The following is a 27,467-nucleotide window of genomic DNA, read 5'->3' on the forward strand; positions in this document are numbered from 1 at the left end:
TGCAGGGGTATGCTGCCTTGACCAAGGGGCCAGGCCCAGGAAGTCTACACAGCGTGTCTCCCTGGCTGCCTGGGGAGGTACAGATCCAGACTCAAAGGCACCAGACGAGCAGCCCCCTCTCTGACAAACTCAGGCGTCAGACTGCAGCACTCTCGGACGCAAAGACCAGCCTTGTCCACGCCTCTGTGCAGCAGCCATCACACTCGATGGCCCTGGCCGGCAGAGGTGGCTGGGCGGGCGAGCTGCTGCCTCCTGGCTCATGGTCTCGCACCTGCTTGATGGCCGTGACGGTGATGACAAAGAACAGTGGGAGTCCGCTGGTCACCGGGCTTGTGGGCGTGTCGATGATCAGCTGCAGGGATTTGCAGAAGCACCATTAGCAGGAGGCAGCTGCGCCCCACACCACCAGGTGTCTAGGGCCCTGTGCTGGGACAGGTGCCCTGCCAGCAGGCAAGCAGGTGGGAGGTTCACCCCCTCACACTCTCTGGACTGTGACCCGAGTGCCACCTGGTGAATGGACACCCTCAAAGTAGGCCCATCTAGGAAGCGCAGAGACAGAGTCGGTGCGCAAATGCCTTTCAGTGACTACGCCGCTGCTGCTGTTGCACTTTAAGGACACCAGATGGATATTTCATTGCTGGGGAAACTTAAAAATCACTCATTCATATTTTTATGACTTAAAACATGGCACTGTGTTCTCCAAACACAGGTAGAGAACACACCCTCAATGGTGTTTTCTGTCCTCTCACCTTTAAAGTGCAAGTTCTCTGACTTGTCTCAGTAACAGCAGTACACTTAGGATCAGCCTCTGAAAGCGGGGGTGCACCAGTCCCTTAGTCCAGGAGGGATGTGGCTGGAGGGTCAGGGTGCACACAGCAACCCCAGGGGCCCAGCTGAGGCCCCGTGGCTCCCCAGGCTGCAGGTGGGCACCAAGCATCAGCTACATAGACAGGAAACCAGGAGCACTCACCTGTACCAGAAATATGATGAGAAAGTAGAAGTTGGCGATTCTCCTGAACTGTTCAAATAAGTTCTTAGGGATGAAGTTCCAAAATGTGTACTGCACAAAAGAAAACCAAGGAAGTCGCTTTGATCAGATTCTACTTTTTAACATAATAAGCAGCACTAGACTTCAAAACACAAAATGTTTAGTTTTAGATACAAAATTTGTAATTCAAAATTTAGTGTTTGTTGCAGTCTTTCCATTTGTTCACCCAAAAGATAAACTCCTGAAATAGAAGGTACACTCCAAAGCCAGCATGTATGAGTTCTCTAATTCCAGAGAATTCAAGACAAAATGTAAAGTCACTCGATGACAGCTGTACTGTAGAGACATCTTCCATCAAACCCAAGCCTATCATGGTTACCCTGCACCCAGACACCAGGCAGCACTGCCTCGTCATTCACCTCCCAGCTACCCTTGTGCCACAGGGTGGCCAGGTGTCATGGCAAGCTGAGAGGACCTCCCAGCCAGTGGGAAGAGGCGTCCACACCTGGGGATGTCATGTCTACACCGCAAGGCTAGAGTTAGGTGGCTCAGTGTCTGCCTGGGAGGGTGCAGGACCCACTTGGCCAGGTGCAGTGTCTACACGGCGGGATGGAGTGTCCCCACAGTGGGATCAAGGTTAGCGCCAGGCAGGGTTCATATCCACACTGCAGGGCATGCTGTCCACACTGCAGGGTGCAGTGTCTCCAGTGGCAGCAGGGCCCGGCCCATTGTTGGAGAGTGCAGGGAAGAGAGGAGAGAGGAGGTTCTGGCTGCTGTGTGCCCCGACTTTTCACTCAACCTCTGTGTCCAGAACGAGTGCCCGATGCCACTGGCCCAGTCAACCCAAGTCTGTACACTGTCACACCTTTCCCTTGATTTCTCTCTGTGCATGAGTACCATGTATCCTGGCCCTGTCCTTTGTGTCTAACAGCATGCGGTCTTTGCTCCCAGGTGGAGCATGCGGCCCTCTATTTATATTGGCCTCAAACTCCAAGATCAAAAACCTGAGTTCCCAACAAAGAACCTCTCACCCCGCATGGCTCTACCCACCCAGAACAAGCTGAGTGTGGTTTTAACACAGACTTCACAGGAATCCGTCTGTTTGTTTTTGTAGCATCTTTGTCTTAAGCTTCTAACTGCAATGGAGTGCATGGGAATCTGTCTTCTGCTCTCATCCACACAGACAAGGCAGCAGCACCTGCATAAAGGTGGCCCCAGATACAGCCCAGCTCTACCCCATCCCACAACACTCTCTCTACTTCCTGTCCCCTGCTCAAGCACCCACGCGTGGGCTGGGTGCCCCAGGAGGCTCCAGCTGCAGAAAGAGTCAGCTGCCCTCCCGACTCCCATATTGTCCACGCTTGTTTGCCTCCAGCCCTGTATCATACAAGTGCCTGCCAATATTCCCTCCCTTCCCCTGCTTTCAGTCTTTTACTTCTCTTACCAGGATCCTCTGCAGAGTAGGAGTTTAAAATTTTAATGGAGTCCAACTCACCAACTTTCCTCTCACGCACACTGCTTTTGGTAGGAATCCAAACCCCTACAAGACCAGGCGCTGTCCTACACTGTTGTTCAGCACCTTTGCTCTTCGTATGCTGTCCATTTTGGTCTCTGGCCCACTGGGTTTATCTTTGTGACGGATGTAAGATCAGTGTCTTGACGCTTTCCCCTGCATGTCCACTATTCCAGCACCATTATTTCCTCCCCAGTCCTCTGTCCATGGCTGGTGGGCTTGGGCTCCCTGATCTGCTCCTCACTCTTTCAGTGACCCCACACCCCCTGACTGTGGGCTCCTGGGAAGCCGTGTTGATGGTGTCAACCCTCCCCCTCTTCCACAATGGGTCCTGTGCCTTTTCATACAAATTCCGAGCTTGCGGCTGAGATCCACAAAGTAATGTGTTGGGCCCTTGACGGGAACTGAAGGGATGCCCCGGTCAGCTTGGTGCCCAGTTGCTCTCCCCATGGACAGGGCCATCTCTCCCTCACTCATCTACTCCAGGTCCTTTTGTTGGGTTTTGCAGCCTCTTCCTCCTGCAGTGACCATGTCCCAGCTACAGGTGCGGGTGACAAACGGCTCTGAGGACAGCAGCTAGGCTCACTGCCCGGCCACGGCAGGTCCTCAAAAACTACAGACCCCGAAATCTGCACATATAATCAACCTTTCATATTTTAAAGAAATATATATTTTCTCTTAAGAAGACCATAACAAAAAAAATCAATTACTTTCCATTAATTTTTAAAAGGAGATTTTGGGATATTCTATTCCCAGCATTTATATCTCACGCACTTTTGCTTTTTAAGAGATAACCCCAAAGTGGAATGATTTTAAGGTCTCACTCTCTGAAATCAGCCTTATTTCCCTGCACCCAGGCGACAATTCATCACCCATGAATTAATTAAACCATTTCCCCAAATTTCTAAAATACGTTACTTGGTAACAAAGTCACATGAACAGGAAAGGTTCCCACTTAAAATTCCACCTTTCACCTACTGAAATATTTACAGATGAAAACTGTCTAGGTCTAAAATTTCCTTTGCAGTGATCTGGGGACAGAAATCACAGAAGGAGCTACAGAGCCCTGGAGACCTCGTAGACAGGGACGGGAGGCAGAGATTCAGGATCCTACGCTTTATTTCCATACGGGAAGTCCCTGGCTTTTGAACATTCCAGTTGCAAACTGTCACAGACATGAATGGAGACCAGATTACGAACATCTGTAGATGCAAACAAATCGCAGAAGTGGCTTGCATGTCCACCTGATATTGCCGCAGCTGTGCTGCTGTGTGCTTACTGCACAGCCATCAGTCAGAGCCCAGGTGGTCCGGAAGCAAGAGGAAGAGCAGTGCTGGTGTGGAAAGGACGCCAGCATGCGCAAAGCAACACACACTGTATATTTGTGTCAAAGGTGTGTGAGACTCACTTTGTTGGACTTATGAACAAATCCAGCTTATGAATGGCCCCCTGGAATGGAACTTCTTTGTAAGTTGGGTACTTATTGTATAGCTTTAAGTTTCCACATTAAGAAGTTTTGATGATACATATGAAATGAAACATTGTCTTCTACAGTCCTTCCAAGTATGCAGATAAAGTTTTATTCAACTGTCAAAGTCAGACAGTAACACAGAGGCAAACCTTCAACCCAGGACATCTACCTGGGCACAAGACCGGGCCTGTAGCCAGGGACACACATGCACAGGCAAGAGGTCCCTGGCACACGGGAGCCGAGGAATGACGGCCTTGTAGGGAAAGAAATCCAGGGCAGATGAGCTGCGGCAGGCTGGCAGTGCCATGAAGGTCCGGGTGGCATGTCCCTCTATTGTGTGCGAGTTATAAACAGTTGTAAAGACAGGTCCAGCTGCTGGGGACACTCCAGGCATCCCTTCCACTCCCACAGCCCCTGTGCCCCACAGTGGCTGCTGGGTGACAAGCGTGACCCCAGAGTGCCTGGTAGACTTCAACTTCAGCTAACACCATCCGTGGAAGCAGCTAATCCTGGTAAGAGGGCAACTGGCTGAGGGACCTGAGAGTGCTCTCAGGAGAGGGACACTCCCCACACAGTGAAGGTGAGGCCACTGTTGCTATAGACAACCAATCAGAAAAGTGCTGCTTTCAATTCTTTATTTGAATCCAGTGCTGTTTGCAGGCCCAATCAAGAGATGCTCTTTTCAACCCTTCATTTGCATATGGGCATGGCCAACCCAAAGACACTCTTCCTGATCCTTCATTTACATATGGCAGAGCTGCTTTTCCATAGGACAGGACACCTGCCGCAGCACCTCACCTGCCACAGCACCTCACCTGCCTGAGGGGAGAACCCAGGATTCTGGATACAAAGGACCCCTGATCTCAGGGACTCTCCAGGGGTGACTCTGGGAATGTGGGCATCCAAGCCCCGGCATGGGACCCAGTGCCTGGTCCTCTGAAGGAAGCTGGAACTCGAGCCAACCCCTCATTGTACACAGGTGATCTGAGGCAGGTGGAACCAATCTCGGGGTCCATCAGCAAGGCCATGCCTTCCTGTACTCCACACCTGAGCCTCGTCTATGGCTGTTCTACCCTCAGCGGGGAACCTGATGCCCGAGTGGCCGCTTCTCCTCCTGTGAGCCAGGCTCTGCTGGAGTGCACCTCATGCCCGCCCCGCCTGAGTCTGTGCCCTGGCTCCTGGGCTACTGTTTCCCTGAAACAGATCCAGCCCCAGGTGAACATGTGATTGCCCTAACAAAACACCAGGGACCAGATGCTGGGCCATCTATCCACACAGTGCTGAGGCCCATCTTTCCTGTGACCAGAGCAGGCATGAGAAGGGCGGCAGGTCAGGACCCGCCGGACGCTGTGTGAGGAGAGGGAGGGCATCGCCCAGGGTGCAAGCTCAGGAACAGCGTGGCTGAGGCACGGAGCATCCCTGCTGGGGCCCTGGGCATGTTCTGTTCCCGTTTCCTCACACATACTTGGGGATGGTGCCCAACAGGGGCTTGGATACAAGCCAGTCATAGACACACGGTCCACACCCACCAGGCAGGACCCCTGATTCCCCGCTCCCCATAATCAGAGGAATTCTGCTGTCTTGGAGGCGTGGAGTGGTGCCGTAGATGAAAACTGCCCTTAGGTCTGTCGTGCCCAAGGGGAATGCAGGCTCTGCATAGATTGCACTTAAGAGTCCTAAGTGCAGCTCTGTGCGGGATGGCTGTGCCTGCCATAGTGCCTGGGGGAACCGCTCCCTGCTTCTCCTCCCACCAGGTGCTGTCCCCACCCCAGGAACTGGCCTCCTGAGGTCAAGCCACGGAGGCTGCAGAGGAACTGCCAGACAGGCACTCCACCGCAGGAGGGGCCTCCGTTGTGGACAGGAGCTTCACATGCTGAGGAGGAGGAGGCAAGCTGCTGGAGGTGGGCCCTGCAGCTCATGAATGGTCCTTTAACTTTGTAAGAAGAAACCAAAATTCTCACCCAAGAAAATATGGATGCAATTCTACTGACATTCTCCAGACTCTGTTGTAAAATTCTGTTTTATCAAGAAAACGGCCACAGGCCTTCCACTGCATGCTTGGGAATTCCACAGAGCTTGACCAGCCTCTAAGTCAAAGCCACTGCCAGCCGCCCCTGCTGGCTCCCAGGCCTCTCTGTCCAGGGAGGGCCTGTCTTTCCTGGATGGGATCCAGTGCCCTTCCTCTGAAACGGCACCTCTCTCGGGGCGGCTGCCAAATCAAGGCCGACCTGCCCCCACCAGGAACCAAGGTCTGGAGGCACACAGCGTGGTGTCCAGGCAGAATTGGCCAGTGCCAAGGGCTACCTCGCCCCACACCCACCCTCCAGTGGTCACCCGACCCCCGACCTCTCTCGCGGAGTGATGACCTAATTCCACTGGATCCTGCTCCAGCGCTTCCTGGTCTGAAGGGGCCCCGGGGAGAAGTGGTTTGTGACTCACTCCGGGACCTGCAGCTCCCATGTGGCCTTGCCTGGGTTTCCCTTCTCTGCACCCTGGGGCTCCTGCCCCGAAGGTTTGGAAAGGGGCTGGTCAGGGCTCTCCTAGGCAGGAGGGTGATGGGCAGCAGGAGAATTTGAAAACAGAAGCAAAGAAGCAGAATCACCCTATCCAGGTTTCTCCCCAAACCACAGCCAAGGCTTCAGCACCCCAGTCAGGGGCCTCCTGTGGCTGCTGCCTGTGGCCTGGAGCGCTCTCGGGGACTTCTGGGCTGACCAGAAGAGCCGGAGGCTGGGGCAGCCAAGGCCCAGCTCTGCCTGGGGGAGAAGCCGGGGCCTGGGTGAGTACGGGGTGAACAGGCTTCTGCCACACATTCCTGCAGGCTGGACATGGCACCCTTGCAGATAGCTGCCACCGTTTCAGGCTCCTGCACCAACTGACTGACGGACTGACTGACTGACGGACTGACTGACTGACCAACTAACCATACTGCCTGACACATGCAACCCAGGCGGAGCCCCTGGCCCACCGTCCTGTTACACAATGCGGGTTTCTAAGAACAGGACTTAGGGCCGGGGTTGTAACTCAGCGGTACAGCGCCTGCCTAGCAGGCACAAGGCCCTGAGTTCAAGTCCCAGTACCAAAAAGAAAAAAAAAGAATGGGACCAAGCCAGTCTCCACTTCTCGGCCATTGGGACTGGGGTTCACGGCACACAGAAATCCCCAAGGGCCGTGGTGAGCTGGCTGCGTGCACCGCACTCTGCAGACCCCTCTGGGGCGGGCTCCTCTTCGTTTATTGAGCGTGCTGACGCTTATTCAGCTGGGATTTTTGATCCTGAGCATTTACTTACCCACGCTGTTTCTAGTTATTAAAGTCAGAGTTTTAAAAAAAAAATCGATGTTACAAACAACCCTTTAACAAAGGCTTTGCAAGGCTAGACTTCTCTGCTGTCAAACGTGGACACACATGGGCCTCAGTGACGTTCGAAAAGGACTCGACAGCCCTGCCGCAGGCCTACACAGCAGGCGCGCCTGGGTGCAAGGTCAGCGCCCACCAGAAGGTCTGCTATTAGACCACATTCGGGGTGCCCTGGCAGGCAAAGCTGGCACCTAGGCCGCACCAGCAGATCCTAAACAGGCTTGGACGCCCCGTGCCCGGCACCTGGAGGTGCCCCTGCTCCACCCTGCTTCAATCTGGCAACTGACTTCTCGCCCACTGCTCTCCTGTGACTCCCCAGCGTCTCTGGCTCATGGGGAACCAGCCTCTGCCCGGTGCTGCTCTCCGCAGGGGCGGGGCTGGGTGGCTCCCGTGTTACACACGAGGAGCTGGCCTGGCCGGCACACCCCATCAGTGCAGCGGGAGGAGCTGCCGTCCCAGATTCAGCTCTGGCCTCTGCCTGGGACACGATCTTAATGGAGGCAAGCTCTGTGCAGGACGTGGCAGGCTGAGGAGTGGGTGGGAGAGACAGGGCTGGTGCAGCCCTCTGTGACCACCTGCAGGGACAGCCGTGCCTGCCCGGAAGGCCGAGCCCACTGAGGTTTCCCTCGGCAAGCAGGGGCCACTGCAGACCGCACGGGCTGCATGGATGGGGGGCGAGGCTACCTTGGAGGAGACGATCCTGTTGTCGGGGTACCTCTGCGGAATGTAGGCCTCGGCACCTAGCGGGGGCTCCTTGTGTCCCACGTAGATGGTGCGGCTGTCCACCCAGTTCTCCTCCCCGGCACACTGTGGGGAGAAACAAGGCCACGTCAGCCCAAACCAGGGCCCCTGCCAACGTCCGCACCCCGGCCAGCGCCTCTGCACCGAGACTCATCTTGCTCCAGGGCAGCCGCCCGCCAGGCCCCCGTGTCCCTGCTGCTTAGGCCTAGGCTCTGCTCATTGACCACGTCCCCAGGAGACACTGCGTGGCTGTCCGTGCCATGGGGGGCACGGGGTTCTCTGGAATGGCTGTTGTGGAAACAGCACACTTCCAGCTTGTCAGAAACGGAGCTCAACAGGCGGGTGGAGGCTTTTGGAGGAGGAGCAAGGCCGGCTTGTGGGAAGGAAGGGAGAACAGATGCCCATGTCCCTCCACCAGGCTGCAGGGAGGATGACCGGGCCTGACTGCATCCCAGAGTCAGAGCACAGCGCTGCAGTGAGGATGCAGCTCCATGAGAGGCATCTGCATGGGCACTCATCCCGCCCGGGCCGGGCACCGATACACCAAAAGGACCCAGGCACCAAAAGCCACCTCGAGCCACGGCCCACATCCCAGAACCACAGCAGCATCGAGGCTGCAGCCCCATGGTACCGCAGCAGAGGAGATCGAGTGCTCTCAGCTGCAGGGACACAGACGCGGGGGAGCCGGGGACTGCGCCCAGCCCTGGTATCCGGCTCCATCACCCAAGGGCAGTGCTGCATCCACAGAGCTGTCAGGAGACAGGTAAAACCACACGAGGTGCCTAGCTGGACCGGGGGAACAGGCCCCCAGCACCGTCCTGGTCCGTGGTCTGCACCTCTGTCCACAAGAAACGCTTGGCGTTTGTCCCCAGCACACAGCGTACCACCCTCGGGTAGATGTCGGCCTTTCCTCGTGAGCAGAACTTATCCTGAGTGCACACCCACGCTTCCCTGCTCCCTGGACACTGACACAAGTCGCCGTGTGAGCAGCCACACTCTCGGATCTGCAGAGATGGCAAAGTCACTTCCACAGGAGCGGAGGCTACCTGGTCCCTGGAAACTGGCGCAGACGTGACTGCTCCCAGGCCAGATCTACTCCACAGCACAGCTGTACCGAAACCACCTCCACAGCTGTTTGCCAGGCTGCGGCTCCTGGGAGGGACTGGGCCGAGACAGCACCTGGTGCTGGGAGGCCACAGGATGTCCAGGCTGAGTCTGCAGGCCACCGGCCCTCTTTTCTCCTAACACTGTAAAAACAAACTTCTTCTTTTTTTTTTGCCTTTTTGAGACAGGTCTCACTATGCAGTTCAGGTTGGCCTTGAACATACTTTGTAAGCCTCGAACTCCCAGCAATCCTCCTGCCTTGGCCTCCCGAGTGCTGGGATTAGAGACGTGCGCCACTGTGCCCAACTGTAATAACAAACTTAAAGTGCTGCAGGGAGTTTCTTTCTTATATATGCTCACTATACCACAATTCACACCAGGCCCAAGATGAGTCCCCTCGCTCAGTGCAGCCAGCAAGCCAGAAAGCTGGACACACGTGGGTCTAAAAAGACGCCCTCCTCCCCAGTGCTGCTGGCCAGGTGGACCAGTGCCCCAAGGCACCTCCCCACTGGAGCTCCACCTCTGCCGCCCCATCCCACCACGCCTGGAACAGGAGCTAAGGCCTTCACAATGCTCCGCACGTGGATCCCCACACGCCGAAGGGGGGCCCCCTGTCCCCGTCTCCAGACACAGCCACTGCCACAGCCACAGCTACTCCACGCTTTCTTGGGGACTCAGGAAACCACTGCAGACTGAGGGGGCACGGAAGAAGAAAGGCACACAGCTCCACACCAGTGTGGTGCTCCTGCAGATACCGGGTGGTGTCCAGATTCTGGGCACTATGGAAGCTGAAGCTCCCCGTCACATGGGGACAGACAGAGGAGTGCGGGTGTCTCCTGTCCCTTCCAGGGCAGCTGCTGGAGGCTGTGCCAGCCCTGCGCCTCACTGCCCACCCACCGCTGCCAAGGCCTCCCGGTGCCCCTAGAGTTCCTGCCCCACCATCTGCTCATCGCCCCTGGGGAATAAGGGACTTCTTGAAACAGGTGTGCGACTGGGACGATGCGCCAGGTGCTGTGCTCATCCCCACAGCTCACACCAGACCGCAGAGGGAAGGCGGGTGCAAGGGGACGGCCACAGGCAGGGACTGCACCCACTCTGTCCAGACAGTGAGGGGAGCTGGAAGCTGCCTCCCGATCTGCAGTGAAGTGGAAGGGTGTGGGAGGCAGGGGACACGCTGACCCAGCTTCACCCCTGCATCCAGGAGGAAGGCGCATTCAGGAAGAGACGCCTGGAATCCTGCAACACAGGAGCCGTGGGGCTGAGACAGGGCTGCACCGGCCTCTCGGGGTGGCTTCTGGCTCCTTCCCTCTGTCCTTCACAGGGACATTTCTGCCAAGGGGGAGTGTTAGGTACTGTCCGGTGCTGTCCTTCAGGTGCTGTCTGTCTGCATCTCTGTCCACATGGGTGGCCATGCCCAGTGCTGGGTGTGGTGGCTAGAGGGGTGACTCCAGCCTTGCTCTGAGGCTCTCACCAGGGACAGGCTGGCTTCAGGGCAGCGTGTGGCCAGGCCTTGGTTGCTCTCAGGGACCTGGGGGTGCACTGCTGGGTGCCAGCAATGCTGTTAAATATTAATCCCCACTGTCTCTGACTGTGCTCCCTGAGAGTCACTTGACTGATTTGCTTCCTTTAAATAGAACTTGGTCCCGAGTCTGGGCCGTCCCTGAGACCTTACCCCCATGGCTGACTGATAAAGTGCAGAGAGGCCATACTGGTACCTACGAGAAGCCCAGCAGATGCTGTGAGGGGCTCAGATCCATGCTGGCTCCTGCTCCTGGGAAGCGTCAGCAATGCCAGGATGCAAACACAGCAGTGAGGGCTCAACCAGTCGCCGTGGAAACAACCAAGGCAGGAAGGAGGAACAGGTGTGGACAAAGGCTTCCTGCCGGAGTGGGAAAAGGACCAGGCAGTGTGCATGGGGCCACCCTGCCCACCCTCAGTCCAGGTGTGGTCCAGACAACAGGTGGAGCGAGGAACTAAGCCACTGAGACTCCACAGTCAACAGCTTGCCACATTTGCACCAAATGAACTGTCTTACAAAAATAATTTCTTTGAACACTAGGATTATATAAAAAACCTGTTCACACAAGTAATGGCAGAAAACTTCCCTGACAGGGAGAAAGAATTTGACATGCAGTAAGTATGGCGTACAGAACTCCAATTAGCCATGATCAAAACAACAACAACAACATCTATAGCAAGGCATATAATAGTCAAGATTCCAGAAATTCAAACAAGAAGAGAACATGAAAAGTTGTTAAGAGAAAAGAAAAAAAACATCACCTATAAAGAAAAGCCCAAGAGAATCAGAGCAGACTTTTCAGCACAAACCCTCATGTCCAAGAGAGCTTGAAGTGAAGTATTTCAAGCCCCAAAAGAAAACAACCTCCAACCCAGATTGATGTACCCCACAAAACTATCTTTCAAAACTAATGGAGAAATAACTTCCATGATAAAGAACACCTGAAGAAATTCATGAACACCGTGTCAGCATTCAAAAATGTTCTGAAGGTCATTCTAGAAAGAGGTAACACCTACAAAGGAAAGCCCACAGAATCACAGTTGACTTCTCAACACAAACCCTCAAGTCAAGCACAGCTTGGAGTGAAGTATATCAAGCCCTAAAAGAAAACAGCCTCTAGCATAGATTGATGTATTCCACAAAACTATCTTTCAAAATTGATGAAAAACTAAGATACTTCCAGGGACAGGTGTGGTGGCACATGCCTGTAATCCCAGTACTCAGGAAGCTGAGTCAGGAGGCTGAGTCAGGAGGACTGCTGTGAGTTCAAGACCAGCCTGCATAGTGAGATCCTGCCTCAAACAAACAAAAAACCAAAACATAAAGATACTTCCTTGCTGGGTGTGGCGGTGCATGCCTGTAGTCCCAGCACTCGGGAGGCTGAGGCATGAGGGTCCTTGGGAGTTTGATGCCAGCCTAGGCTACAAAGTGAGCTCAAGGCCAGCCTGAACTGCATAGTGAGACCCTGTCTCCAAAAAAGAGATACTTCCTTGACAAAGAACACCTGAGGAAATTCATGAACACCAAATCAGCGCTCCAAAATGTTCTGAACATTCTAAAAAGAGATAACAAGGACTATAACTCCATGAACCCCAACAGAATGAATCCACTAGGGAAAGCAAACAATTAAATGGGGGCAGGGAAGCCAACAATGGGAAAATAACATGACAAGGGTAAGTCAATACATATCTGTTATAACCATCAATGTTAATGGTCTCAATTCACCAATCAAAAGAAACAGACTCGCAGAATGGATCAAGAAGCAAGATCCAACAATATGCTGCATGTAAGAAACACATTTAAGTCAAAAAGAAATTCACAGACTAAAAGTCAAAGGATGAAAAACAGTACTCCATGTGACAGGAACCCAGAAAAAAAGCAAGGGCAGCTATTCTATTTGCAAACAAAGTGTATTTTAAGCCAAGACTGATTAAGAGAGGCAAAGAAGGTCACCACATCCTTGTAAAGGGAACAATCCAAAAGAAACAGACAACAATTGTAACTATATATGCACCAAATACCAATGCATCCAAGTATATAAAACAAATATTAACGCACATGAAAAATCAAGTAAGTGATTGTATGGGGGATCTCAACACCCCTCTGTCACAAGTAGATCAACTAGACAAAAAATTAACAAAGAAATATTGGAACTCAACCAAACTTTTGAACAAATGGCTTCAAATGTCTACATAGTGCTCTACCCCACAGCATCAGAATACACATTCTTCTCAGCTGCACACAGGATGTCCTCCAAAACAGACCACAAATCAACTCACTGAATACGAGGACTGAACTCTGGGCCTTGCTCACTCTAAACGATCTACCTGCCACTGAGCTACAGTCCTAACCCTTTTAACAGCTGTTATTCTGAGACAGGGTCTCACTAAATTTCCCTAATTTGCAATCTTCCTGCGCCAGGACACTGAGAAACTAGGATTACAGGTATGTCACATTACACCTGGCTGCAGAAGTAAATTTAAAATAAAATTTTTAAATAGAAAAGTAATCTAAGACTGGATGTGGTGGCACATGCCTGTAATTCCAGCACTCGGGAGGCGGAGGCAGGAGGATCGTTGCGAGTTCAAGACCAGCCTGGGCTGCAAAGTGAGCTCAAGGCCAGCCTGAACTGCATAGCAAGACCCTGTCTCAAAAAGACTAAATAAATAAATAAATAAACAACTGGGCAGTGAATAAGAGGAGGAAAAATACAATTCCTATATGCTTTAAGGAGTTGGTCATACTTGGATGTAATAATTTTTTCTTCTTTCTTTCTTTTTGATATTTACTTATTTTGAGAAAGGGTCTCATTATGCAGTCCAGGCTGGCCTTAAATTCACTGTGTAGCCTCAGCTGGCCTCAAACTCACAGTGATTCTCCTGCCTCAGCCTCCTGGAGTGCTGCGATTATAGACACATACCACTACTGGCTGGATGTGTTAATTTTCATGAGAACAAAAATGTCAAACAACTCTGCCTCACCTGACTTCAGGACGTCAGAAGATGGTTCCCACCCTACACCCGCTTGTGCTGTGGGCTACATAGTGAGGCTCTGTTTCAAAAACAAAAACAAATCACCAAAAAAGTTTAGCTTGAAATGAAGCATTTCACCATGGATAAAGCCGGATTTTCCGCAGGTCCAGGGAGGTGGCTGGCAGAGGAGACCCTGGGAGAAAAGAGGATGCAGAAGATAGGGGTGACAGAGTGGAGCCACTGTCGCCCAAGCCCTTCTCCAAGCTAGAGGGCAGCGCAGCGGTGTGGGCAGGCTTCCACCAGTGCCTCTGTGAGCACCCACTGCCACTTGTCACGTGCCTGCATAGAAAGTTCAGTCAGGAGACCACTGAGCTGCTGCAGTCTCCAGGTCCCCACTGTGTGCCCTCCTTCCCCACCCCAAGCAACAGTGCCAAACAGCAGGCTAGAGCCCCATGACGGCCATGGCTGGCATCTAATGGAAGCGTCGGATTTCAGCTGCAACAAGCATCCACTAACTCAGTTACTCGCTGGAGAGGACACAGCCCGTCATCTGCCTCGGGCGCAGACTGATGTGACAGTGCGGATCCCCGAGGCCAGTTTTCAGATTTCCAGGGGTCTGGTGACAGCACGACCGCTTGCTGGTATCTGTGCATGCTGCAGACACAGGACTCCCATCTGGTGGCAGAGCATACGTGCGCATCTGGTGGCATGGCGGGGACTGCGCGCGCCCGTCGGTCCAGAGGAGTCCACGCCTCCCGGCGCAGGACTCGCACAGTGTGATGCGGAGAAGCAAGTCCCCTGCTCCTCTGGGCCGCACCCCCGACATGGCTTTGCCAGTCTCTCGTCTGGACCCGAGGTCAGGGCTCGAGGCTAGCCGACTGTCTGTGCAGCACGGGGTGGAAAACTCCTTGCCTTCCCATCGCCCGTACCACGGTGGGAAGGGGCAAGTGGGTTTTCTCTGTCTTGTCAAAATCGTGCACATTTGCAAGGCTCTTGCTGTTTCTTCTGCACGAACCTGTTTTTGAACACAGAATCATTGAGAGCACGAAGGCACACCGACCATCCACCTGACGTGGAAACAGTCGCTCTGTAAACCATTACACATGCACTGACCTAACTCAGGATCTGCTGGATCCAGACCTGAAGTGAAACCATCACATTCAACCACAATGATCAGGCCCACTCTGGACCTCTGGCTCTGAATCCATGCAGTGGGGCAAGTAGCTGGGGCTTCCACAGGCTGAGGAACTGGGAGTGCAGCGGGGCAGATGTGCTCAGAGTAGACTCCACAGTTCTTGGAAATGCAGCCTGGGCCAAAGTAACCACCGATCTCACTCCCGCCCTCATGGGCTGGACAGCACATGGCGCGGGGTAGCCATGGAAAGTGGGACTGCTTTCTGGGAAAGAGAAAGGCAGCAGAGGACCGGACTCAGAGAGGGACAGGACCCAGCAATGTTCCCGCCTGTCTGTGTCCAGATCTGTCCAGCTCCTCCTGAGCCTTCTGTGGTGGCCAAGAGAGGAGACAGGAGCCCGCGGGTATCCAGTACCTAATGCTACAGCACCTCTTCTATCATCTGACACGGAAAAACAGAACAGCGTGGACAAGAGGAGCTGCCGCCATGCCGGGACCGCAGGTGCTGCCACACCGCAGGACGTGTGTGCAGCCTGGATGCTGCTGAGCCGGGGCAGAAAACCACCGCCAGGCACTGGGCACAGACACCAAGTGATTCTGTGTTTATCTCTCATGACTGATTCCCTCCTGCAGATGCATTAGCCAGAAAACTAAGCACACAGAATCCACAAACACGAACATGCTAGTACACAAGGGACCTTAAAGAGCTGATTACACACCTTCCAGCGGCGCGGCAGGCATGTTTGCAAAATACTGTATATGCATCTACTGAGGACGGGCTTGGGCTGAGCCAGTAACTGAGGCAGTGTTCATGACAGTGCTGAGTCTGACAAACCGGGTAACAACCCACGCAGGCGACATCAGAAGCCAAGGCGCAGCTGGCTGGCTCTGGCCCTGAAAGCAAGCTGCCTGCCACCTGCACGGATCTCTGAGTGCGTGATGCTAAGACTCCACCTGTTACGGCAACTGGGAGTCGCAGCCCCGGCAGCACTCGCCCGGGTCGGGCGGGCAGACGGCATAGGGCTCGCCTCACTGCAGCAGGACCTGGCTGGGCCAGCACAAAGGGGTGGGCAGATGAATGGGCCACAGGCTGGAGGTGAACAGGGAAACCCAAGAGCAGACAGTGCTCACAGAAGCTGCCAGAGAAGGGAAAGAAACTGCAGAGCAGGCCAAGGGGCAGGGGCCAGCGCGGGGCCAGGCAGAGCCTGCAGCCGGCTGGGGGGCGGGCAGGCAGCCCCCCTACCTCTGCAGATCAGCGCTCTCTTCTCACTGGAACTTCGACAAAGGGCGGTTTGCAGACCCTGACCCCTCCTCACACACCTGCTCGGGTCCAGCCTGCCACACGATGGCCCGAGGTGCTAACTGCCTGGAGCACAGAGGGCAGCCGAAGTGTGCCTCCACCTCCATCCTGCCAGAGTGACCCACTCAGCCTGGTGCTCTCAGCCGGCACTGCCCTATTCTTTCTCCACCAGCAGCTGTACTCAGTCCTGACACTGACTGCGGACCACTGAGTGTCACCATGACGGACGTCACCAGTGGCCCAGGTCTCCGCTCTGGCCCTGCTGAGGAGCTGCACAGGGCTCCCAGCCCTGCAGGTGGACTCCGAGTCCAAGGACTATAGCTGTGGACTAGAAACTAGTTCCATGCACACAGGCGTGCATGTATATACACCTGTACACACACGGCTATAAACATGTGCATACACAGATACACACATATATACATGGGTATACACATGCACATGCATACATATACACATGTACACACATATACACGGATATACTCACGCACAGATATGCCCCCCACATGCACATAGATATGCATACACACACACACGGCTATACACATGTAGTGCACACACATATACACATACATGCACATGCACACATACGGACATATACACACATATACATACACAAGTGGATATATACATGCACACAGACATACATACACATATATATGTATACACGACTAAATACACGCATACACACACACATGCATACACAGATATACATGCACACATACATAGATATACATATGCACAAGGATATACACATGCACAGATATACATGCACACTCAGCTATACACATGCATACACATATACACATGCACATACACACGGATATACATATGCACAGATATACACACACGTACACATGTACATGGATATACATACACATATACACCATGCATTCAGCTATACACATGCGCATGGATATACACACAGGCATACACATATACACATGCACACACACAGATATATACATGCACATGCATACACCTACATACATGCACACATACGGATATACATATGTACCCATACACACATACACTTGCACACGGGAATACATGCACATATACACATATGTGCACATGTACATCGATATACACACATATACACACGCATGCACATGCATGTGGATAACACACACACAGATATACCCATGCACATGAACACATACACACGGCTATATATACATATGCACATGGCTACATGCATGCACACATGGATATACACATGCATACACATATTGTAGTCTAGGGGAACAACATATTGTTGCAAGGGGAACAACACAGGACACACATTTTGTAAGATTATTTACAATAGTCACCCAGAGAGTCAAATACAAAGCAAGTGCAGGAAATCTGTCCACACACTAAAGACCAAAGAATCCAGCTGAGAGCCTGAATCCCAAGATAATGTAATGTCCTGCATGAGTGCAGCGGAAGACCCAGAGCCCAAGACAATGCCTCCCACAAATCCAACTGGAGGTCTAGAGCCCATGACAATATCTCACGTAGCCCTGTTTCACGGATCTGCACTGGGAAGGTCCAAAGGTCAGTGGTAGAAGCTGGAAAGTCTGTGCCAGTGGGATGAAGGATCTGTGCTGGCAGGCTGAGGGATCTATACTAGAGCCCCAAAGCAATACTCAAAGTAAGAAGTGGAGTCCACAGAAAAGCACCACAGCCATTCTCAGCAACAGTGAGGTCCCCAGCTCCTCCCCCATGAGGAAAGCCAAGTTCCCATCAGGAAAGCCAACTCGACAAGCTTCTCCAGGAGACTAAGCAGTGCACAATTTCCCCTCCAGAGCCAGGAAGTGATGCTCAGAGTAACGACCAGCCTTCCCCCAAAGCGAACCAAAGCTATTCTCAGCAACAAGGTTCGGAGCTCCTTGGACAATGGACAGCTGAGTTCATCAGGAAAGCCAGCATGACAAGCTCCTATAACAGAACCAGCAGCTCCTTACAGCTTCTACCAGCTCCAACAGCCTCTCAACAGCTTCCCTAACAGCCTGGTATGCAGCCAGCAACAGTCCTCAGGTGGCCTCCACACCCAGCACCACGCTGGTTCAGTTCAGCTGGGTGTTACAAATTGACCACCAGTTGTCACCCACCACACACACGCACACAGCCACCTGTCAGTCATCAGGGACAAGACTTAGTCCCCCTCCTGCCACCCGCTTTGGCCACACTGGTCCCCAGCTCTGATTTCAGGGCTTGCATGTCGTTGCTGTGGATTTGTGGCTGGAGGAGGAAAGCCAGGGCCCTGCTTTTAATTAGGACGTCGGAGAGGAACAGAAGCACCATCTTCAGAATGAGACTCGACACAGGTCACACACTGGCTCACCTTTCCAGAGGTCCTTAGACAGGAACTCCCCCACAGCCGGTGGCCTCCTCCGCACACTTGCTGCCTACCTGGGGCTCAGGGAGTTCTCCCCACCCACGACCACGCCACCACACGCTTATCTGCCCACAGTCACCCCGTGCCCACCCTGCCAGCTCCTCAGGGGCTCCTACCCACCACTTCACCAACGCCCAGTGCTCACACCAAGCCAGGTCCCCAGGAAGCTGTCAGGACCCGCCCAGAGTACTCAGCCAGGGAGTCAGGACGGTGGGTACATGGAGGCACCAAGTGCAGCTTCAGAGAGCAAAAGCCACAGTTCATCAAGAAACACATCTAACCACTCCTGAACCCAAAGGGCAAGACCCGCCTGACAGCTGGGCAGCTGGGGTTCAGCAAGGGGAGGTGCTGTCCAGGGGAAGGCAGGGACCCCAAGCCTGACCCCCTCCGCTCCACCCCGAGCGCTGTGCCTGCTGCTGGAGGTGTCCTCGAGGGTGGGACACACCTGGATCTGGAATTCTCAGCGTGACAGTGAGAGTGTAAGACGTCCATGGGTGATTTTTATGCTGATTACACCTGGAAATGGCATTTTGGATGTGCTGGAATTAACTTCCCGTGCTGATTCTTATGTGTGGCGGCCCCTTCTGGAAGGGGCCAGTCTGTCTGTGGTCACATACCCCTCACACTGTGGTGACAACCTTGAGAAGTTGCCAACACGGGCATCTGAAAGGCAGGGGTGTGTGCAGCTGGCCCCTCACTTCCGGGCGGACACCCACAAGACCTGCACCTCCCCACCTGTACCCGCCCCGCAGCCAGGTCGCCCCACGGCAGCCCCCGAAGGATGGACGGAGGGAGGCAGGGGCTGAATCCTTGAGGTGGGCTGGCTGCCCTCCCAGGGCTCCCTGAGCACAGAGGGACCCACTCACAGTCCTGACACAGGGGCACAGCCGGCACCACCGATCCACTGCTTCACACACACACAGCCTTCCTTGGGACTCAGCTGCCCGACACGTGGTCCCCATGCCCCTGATTCATTGACGGGGACAGTGTGGGCTGAGGCAGTGCCAGATTCCTGAAGGTCGTGAACAACTTGCCTCTGAGCCCAGAGAACCTAACCCAGCATCCCTGCAGGGGTGCTCAGGCTCAGGCCAGCATCCTCGCCCTGCTCACCCCAAAGGTCACCCCTTCCTACGCCACCTCTCTTCTGGATTCAGGTTGGGCAGGCGTCCCAGGCAGGTGACAGACAGAGGATTTTACGTGGGCTGCTCCCCACCAGTGTCCGAACAGTGTCCGACTGCTAAGAACAACGGCAGTAACACGGCGACAGTCCCTGCACCCACGAGGACACATGCGAGCGCAGTGCCCACATCCCACGGGGGCACACGCAGTAACACGGCGACAGTCCCTGCACCCACGAAGAGAGATGCGGAGTGCAGTGCTCACATCCCATGGGGGCACACGCGGTAACACGGCGACAGTCCCTGCACTGAGGAGGACAGACATGGAGCGCAGCTGGTCACTTCCCACGGGGGCACACGCAGTAATACAGTGACAGTCCCTGCACCGATGAAGAGAGATGCGGAGTGCAGTGCTCACATCCCACGGGGGCACACGCAGTAACAAGGCGACAGTCCCTGCACCCACGAAGACGCAGAGCTCACATCCCACGGGGCCACACGCGGTAACACGGCGACAGTCCCTGCACCCACGAAGACAGACGCGGAGCGCAGGGCTCACATCCCACGGAGGGCACACGCGGTAACACGGCGACAGTCCCTGCACCCACGAAGACAGATGCGGAGCGCAGTGCTCACATCCCACGGGGGTCACATGCAAGCTCTCAGTCCCGAGTCCCCTGAGAGGAGAACTCTCAGTGTTTGCAAAGGTGCTGAGCAAACCTCTGCCCGCCCCGTCCTGCCTGGAGCAGGCCTGGCAGTGCAATCTGCACATGTGACCTGTGTTGTGCAGTGGTCCCCACACAGTCACCAGTCCACACCAGCCCAGCAGGCCTGGGCCCCTTGCCACTGCTGTCAGATGTGAGGCCTGTGCCATCTTGACCCTGCTGGGGACCTCACGGCCACTGGCCTTGGCTTCCTGCCCTTAGGGCCAGCTGGACCCACATGGTCAGCCCTGGCTCGTGCTTGGCTGGGTTTCCCTTCTCTTTCCTTCCACAGCTCTTGGAGGTGCCTGGTCTGACCCAGGCACTGCCAGGCTCACTGCATGGATCTCTGCTTGGTGCTGCGGCCCTGCTCATCTGAAGCCTCTGAGGGCTACATCATCTGGCTGAGCCCTGACTTCCCACTCCTGGGGATGTGGACGTGATGGCAGGCTGTCCAGGGAGTGTCACCTGCCCAGCAGCCTGGTCACGCACGAAGTTACCGAGCAGCACACGGAAGCGACTCACCAAAGTGGCTCCTGACCACGTCCCCATACTGCACAGCCTGGCTGTTAGGGCCATGGGGCGGCCAGGACCGAGGAAGCTGGAACGCAGCCCCAAGGTGCCTGGCTGTGGGCGAGTGAACCACTACGGCAGAGCAAGAGGCGCCTGCAGCATGGGTTCCCTGACCTCCGTGAGATCCCAGCTGCTGGGTAACTGGAATTGCACCAGGTCAGGAGTCCTGCAGGGAGGGAGAGGGTGGCCTGTGCCCAGTGCTGGCCCGGTCAAGCATGTCCTGCAGTACACGGCATCATCTGGGTCCTCTGGAGGAACATGGGCACGGCGTTCCCAATGGGCACAAAGCAGGTTACCCGGCCCACAGCAGCACCCACAGACTATGACCGACCCAAGGGGCGGGCAGAGGGACGCTTGCTCACTCACAGCTGCCGCCCCACCTTCCTTAAACTCTTGGCTACATGTGACCAAACTCAGGCCTCAGGGACAAACAGCTCTGCGTGGTACTGTGAACGGGGGCCTCACGCCTGCACTGACACATGTGACAATCCCGGACATGAACATGTGCAGATGCGCAGGAAGCCAGCAGGGACAGACTGTCTGGAAAGGGACCCTGAAAGCACAGCTGACCCCGTGGAAATAACCCTAACCCTCAAGTCTGCCTGGTCGAGGAAGATCTTCACATTGAAATCACCCCGGAAGCCCCTTCTCAGCCCCCGCCCACAGCGTGGGTCCTCCCGGGTCAGCCTCTGTCCCCTGCCCCACATGGCAGGGCCTCGGTGGGGTGAACAGAGGGCAGAGCTCTGGAGGTGCCCCTCTGTGACAGCATACCGCGAACTGTAGATGACCAGAGGGAACAGGGCCGGGAGCTCGGCTGCACTCTGGCTGCTTGTGCAAAGACACTGAGAAACCCCAGCCTTGTGTTGCATGACAACACCACACGGCACCGTCCCCTGAAGCCACCAGCCTTACTCTTCTGCTCCGTCGCCCAGGGCCGGTGACACGGCGTCCTGCAGCTCCCCAGCTCACAATGACAGGAATCAGCATGGCACATGGACTGCACAAGGCTTTGTTTTCTGCTGTGTGCATACTTTTTACAGTGAAAAGCAGCTCGCATGAAAAATGCGAAACTTGCTACCAAGCAGGTTACAACAGTTCTCTGAGAAAGTAACTCACACCAGGGCATGCGATTATTCCCCTGCCGCTTTGGAAGTGACTTCCTTCGGTCTGTTTGGTAAAACAGAGAACAAAAACCAATTGTTTTATTTTAAAAAATTAAAAGTTTATAAAACACTCACTGCTAACCTTCCAGATAACCTCAGAAACAGAAAACAAAAGATAAAATGTGCCTATCTCTGATCTTTGCCTTAAGAACGGAAAGTAAATTTGCTGAGCCACTCAGGACAGGAACTCCGCTGGCGTGACGCGAGCAGCTCCACCACGAAGCTGAGGGCAGGCGTCCCCCCGGGCCGAGTGCCGCCACACAGGGCAGGCTAGAGCTCGGCCACTGTCTGCCCGCAGCTGGGGGACCGTCCTCGGCGGACGTCATCCTCCAGTGGTGACAGCCAGGGCCGAGTCTCTGGGCTGGGGAGGATGGGGATGATGCTCGTACCAGCACAGGGCGGGGGGACCCTCACACTCAGAACCGCGGGAGGTAGTCAGTGTGACTGGAAGTAACAAGTTTGGGTCTCTCTTGCCTTTCTTTAGAACATGCCTTGCTTAATTGTTCACTCACATACTTAAACCTGTAATGACGGCTCCTAGGCATGCTGCACATGGAGCCAAGGTGCACAGTGGGCCCCACTCGGTGCCGTGGGTCACGCTGGGGGCAGGCTGGGCTGCAGGCGGGCTGAGCCTGCACCTGGCGTGTCCTCCACAGGCCTATGGTGAGGGCCTGGTGCCCACGGAGTGCTATAGGTGGTGGTGAGACTGAGCGGGTGGAGCCGCAAGGAAGGAGTGGGGCCATGGGCCGCTCTCGAAGGGGACACCAGCCTGGCCTCTTCCCTCTCCGGCTTCCGAGCCCCTTGAAGAGATCAGTCCCCACCAAGCACTGGTGCAGTGACATCCGCCTCACGGGGCCCGAAGCACCAGGATCATCAGACACTCACAGAAGCCGCAGACGCCATGAGCCAAAACAAACCTTCCCTTACTAAGGCGAGGTTGCAGGAACCTCATCACAGTGATGGGAAGCTGGCTGACCCCTGTCCAGGGGCTAGGGGCATGCGGTCCAGTCCCACATGGTGACCTCCAGCTCTTCCCGACTCAGAACAATTCCCCTGGGTCCACAATATTCAGCCGACTCTGGGAAACACCGGGCAAGGACAGGACAAGCAGCTGAGATCTGAGTGCCTTGCCCGGCCCTCCAGATACCCGGGCAGGGGACTAACCTGGACCTGGGGAAGCACACGGGACGGCGGCGCGCTCGGCACTCAGGGCTGACCGGCCCCTCCCCCGTGGGGAGTTTCCGCGCTCATCCAAAACTGAAAGTGATCTGTGCCTGTCCTACCAGGGAGTGCAGGGCAACACAGTCGCCCAGCCCCTGATCTCTGGATGTCACCGGGTTAGGGCCCCTCAGGAAAGGGCACTGCCCAGGGACAGACAGGCCTCCCACTCCAAAGGACAGTGTGAGCTTTGCACAAGCAGTGCGTCTGCGGCACGCACCTGTCCACAGCAGGCGCTCGGGTGGTGTGTAAACCCACATAAAGCTAGTTTTGAAATGTGAGCACTTTCTAGACAACACTTCTAGTATACAGTCATTTAAACCAGCACATTGCTGGATGCAAAGCTGCTGACACTGAAATGCAGGCATTTTACTTTCCATGTCCCTTGAGGATTCCCAGGTCTCATTCTCAGCCCGTACCCTCCATGCTTAAAAACTGTCCGTCCGGTGCCTGACAGCGAGGACAGGATCCTGTCAGGCAGGTGTGCGCCCCTCCATGTGGAGACCATGGCATGAGCACTGATTCTGGGGACGCCTGCCCCACACCCACTGCTCTGCCACTGCCTGGAAAGAGCCCGGCGCCCCTCCGCTGCCTGGACTGGACACACCGTGGCGGCGGCACCAGGGGGAAGCAGGAGTATGCAGGCCTCGCACCAGCAGTGAGCGGAGTGGCACATAGCGACGGGAAGGACATCGGCACACACCAGGCGCGGCGCCAGCTCACACGGCTGCATGCACCTCTCCGTCTAAGGGGAAATAAATGTCTGCAGACCTTCCCCAACAGCAGGGCCTTCGTGTGTTTCATAATTAGTGTTTACCAAGCCTCCAAAATGCATGGAGCCCAGCCCGAAATGTCTCTCCAGCAGAAGCAGACACACGATATTTTCCAAAATGTGCCTGCCTCAGCCTGGAGGTGTCCTGGGGACTCAGGACAGGGGTAGCAGCCCTGGGGTGGCCATCATGGTGGGTGGCCCCAGGGCCCTGGCACGACAAGGTGCCAGGGAGCAGACCAGTGACCAGGGGCCATGTGTGAGGCTCCTCGCACCCCATGGGCTGCCGCTGGGGCTCAGGACAGACACGGGATGTGCTGGCAAACGCCAGCACAGGTGAGTGGGTCCTCCTGACCCTGGGGAGCTGCTGCAGTGCAACGTCCCCAGCCATCAGGGGCTGAGACCATGTCAGGGAGGGCTGGGGAGAGGGCTGCAGGGCTGGGGGGCAGGGGCAGCCCCCGCCCCGGCCTAAGGAGGTCCCTGTCCCTGAAGCAAGCGTGTGGGGGAAGGCACAGCTTTGGCGTCCAAGGACAGCGAGCTGCCCCCAACAGCCTGTCCCCTCCCCCGAGGCCCATCCCAGCCCTCGTGGAGCTGCAGACAAGCCGGCTGGTGGGCGTCTGTCCTGTGACACCTGATCTCTGTGCTGAATATAGCGAAGGGCAACACCACGACAGTGGAGCCGGGTCGGGGCCCAGGTGAGCAGGGCCGGGGACTTGGGAGGAAGGGATGAGACAGAGATGGGGCCAGCTCTAAACGGCACACACAGGACTATCTTGAGCACAAACACAGGCTGGCAGCCCGCAGGAAGCCGGATAACAGGCCCTCCTGGTCACCCCTCACGAGGGCCCCGCCCGAAGACCAGCCATGGAGAGAGCCAGGTGGACGCCAAGCAGACCCCTGCTCCAGAGCTGTGCGCTCTCCACGGCCCTGGAAATCCTGCCGGGCCCTGGGAAGCGGACCCTGGTGAGACCTAGGGTCGCACGGGAGGAGTCCTCAGGTGGGTGCTCACAGTGGAGTCTGAGCAGCAACACAGGCAGACAAAAGGCCCACGAGTAGCCAGCCGACGCCACTGCGGCGTCTGGACCCTCCAGCCCTCGCCACCACGGCGCCTGGACCCTCCAGCTGACAGTGCTGCCACTCAGTGTCAGGGAATGAGTGACAGCTCAGGACAAGACAACAGCCTGTGCATCACACATCCAGACACAGTACAACCCCCAGATATATCACACACACCCCATACATCACACATACGCACTCTATTACACACATCCCCCATATAACACCCCTGCATATCACAAAGCCTGTATCACAAACACCCCACAAGTAACACATGCTCCATATGTAATACATTTGCCCAAATGTAAGACACGTCCCATGTAACACACACTCATATGGAGTGTGATAACACAAACACCCATGACACATCCCAAACTCCACATCCCAAACACACATCACACACTCCACACACCTCTCAGGAGCTGGGAGAAAACTGCACAGCCATGGGCAGTGCTGAGGCCCAGCCACAGTCTGGCCACAGACAAGGGACACTGTGGGCCCAGCAGGACCCCTGAGGAGAGAACTGCAGGCTGCGCCAGGTGACGCCATGTCCTGCCCAGGAGCCTGGCAAAGCCAAGCCAGCTCTGGGGACACGGGGCAGGGGGTGCAGCCCAGGGTGGTGGGCAGGGGACACAGCCTTGGGCCACAGTCCAGCAAGCACATCTGTGAGCAGACCCACCTACAGGTGGCTCCAGAGGGAGAGCAGAGAGGCCATGGATGGGCCGGCCCAGGAAACCTCACGGCTCCCAGCTGCTGCCGCTCCCTGCCCTGCTCAGCACTGTGCTGGCCAAGGCTCTCGATTCTGTCTGGGTTTGGTTCTTTCCCAAAAGCAGGCTTGCATTTTTCATCTTTGTCCTTTGCATATTTTTACCAAAGGGCTTTTAGTACTCAGTAAGTTGCGGCTCTTCTGAGAATTTTCCTCAGCCTTTCACCTGTTCTGAGTACACTCGGCGACAGCACTGCCCATTCAAGGAGTTACTGAGCAGCAAAGGCTTCGAAATAAGTGTGAAAATGAATACAAAAGCTCCCCTGGAAAGAGAGAGATTAGTGTGGTATCCGGATCAGAAGGTGGGGCCAGCAGTGACCGATGCCGACCCTCTCCATGGACCTGGCTGGGTGAGCAGAGCCCTGGAGAGCTGCAGGCACCGGAGGTGGCACAGGCTGCCAGCACAGAGGTGGGGAAGGCGGGTCCCCGGGTGCTAGGGTCCCCAGATTCCAAGGTGGAACCTACTGTGGAGGGCAGGGGCAGGGCCTGGGTGGCCGAGGTGGAGACACTGCGTGACAAGTTATGGTGGCACAAACCTCCGTGGCCCGATCCACACCAAGCCTGTCCTGCCGTGACACGGCGTGCACGCTGCCCACGTCACTGAGGCTGGTAGAGGTGGCCCTGCCCACCTGGATTAATGAAGGGAGGCGTAACTGCCCCCATGATTTAAAAAATCGTATTTCTGAGCACTTTGCAGAATGAAGCGCCTGCCTTGCTATCATCAAGCTTAGAGGGGATGTTGACCCACTGCAGCTGGGACTCCTGCACACAGCTGGTAGGCACTGACACATGTCCCTTCTCTCTGATCTTGTCTGTCCTTTTCTTCTGCAGACAGTCCTATAATTTCTGACAGCTAAGTTAGGTAGAAATATTCCAGGCAGTCAGATGGGGATGGGCCCTCAGGGAGTCAATGCAGAAGATGAGACCCCGTCGCAACTGTGGCTGGAGACGCAGCCATTAAGGCCAGGCCTCAAGATACAGACGGAATGACCAGGCCTTCGTGCCTCCCAGGGGATAAGCAATAGCCTATCACTGGTGTCACCTGGCCCAACAAAGTCTAGATGGACATCAGCCACCCAGGTGGGTGACGAGGAGCTCTTCACTCATCTCTTCCAAAAAAGGTCCTTTTGTTCTTTCCATGCGCACTTGCTCCGTGACCTGCTTCCCCACTGGATCACATTACCTGAGCAAATCCTATTGGTTGATCATGGTTTTGTCCCATTTTGCACTCACTTGTGATTTTGCTCTGTAAACCTTTCTCTGAGAAGTGGGCTCCTTGACAAACCACTTTGGGGTCCCCTCCTGCCTCTCAGCAGCTGTCTCTCCCAATAAACTTTTCCTACTCTTCATCTCTATTGTTCCTTAGAATTCATTCTTCCGATTTTGGCGTATCCGACATCTAGCAGGCTGGGAGTCATAATATTTCCCTTACATCATTTGGAGCTCCTGTATCATTATGCTACTTTTTTATTTGCAAAAAGCTAGAGAAGCTATCAAATGTGCACACAGTGCACTCTCTAAGGACAGCTTTGAAAAACTGCCAGAAAACCTCTTCTGCTCGGGGCCTTGCTGGCCTGAGCCGGTGCACAGGCCGCATGGAAGGGAAGCTTGGCGGTCCTGCTGCT

At 55.2% G+C, this 27,467-nt stretch overlaps 1 protein-coding gene across 11 annotated transcripts in view; it reads right to left on the bottom strand.

The window, feature by feature from the left end:
• The window catches only part of Atp11a (ATPase, class VI, type 11A), an 85,744-nt gene that overhangs the window by 41,761 nt on the left and 16,516 nt on the right, over window positions 1-27,467 (bottom strand). For all 11 annotated transcript variants that reach the window (XR_001234555.1, XR_001234554.1, XM_013515667.1 and 8 more), the window contains exons 2-4: window positions 8,012-8,134; window positions 971-1,060; window positions 272-352 (exon numbers count right to left, since the gene is read on the bottom strand). Coding sequence is in view for 9 of the 11 variants with exons in the window: in XM_013515667.1 (XP_013371121.1) it covers window positions 272-352; window positions 971-1,060; window positions 8,012-8,134 (294 nt within the window). In the remaining 2 variants the exon portion in view is untranslated. The remainder of the gene's footprint in view (window positions 1-271; window positions 353-970; window positions 1,061-8,011; window positions 8,135-27,467) is intronic.

The sequence above is a fragment of the Chinchilla lanigera genome, unplaced genomic scaffold, assembly GCF_000276665.1.
Source record: "Chinchilla lanigera isolate Chin_1 unplaced genomic scaffold, ChiLan1.0 scaffold00003, whole genome shotgun sequence".
In the NCBI taxonomy this organism is placed as follows: domain Eukaryota; kingdom Metazoa; phylum Chordata; class Mammalia; order Rodentia; family Chinchillidae; genus Chinchilla; species Chinchilla lanigera.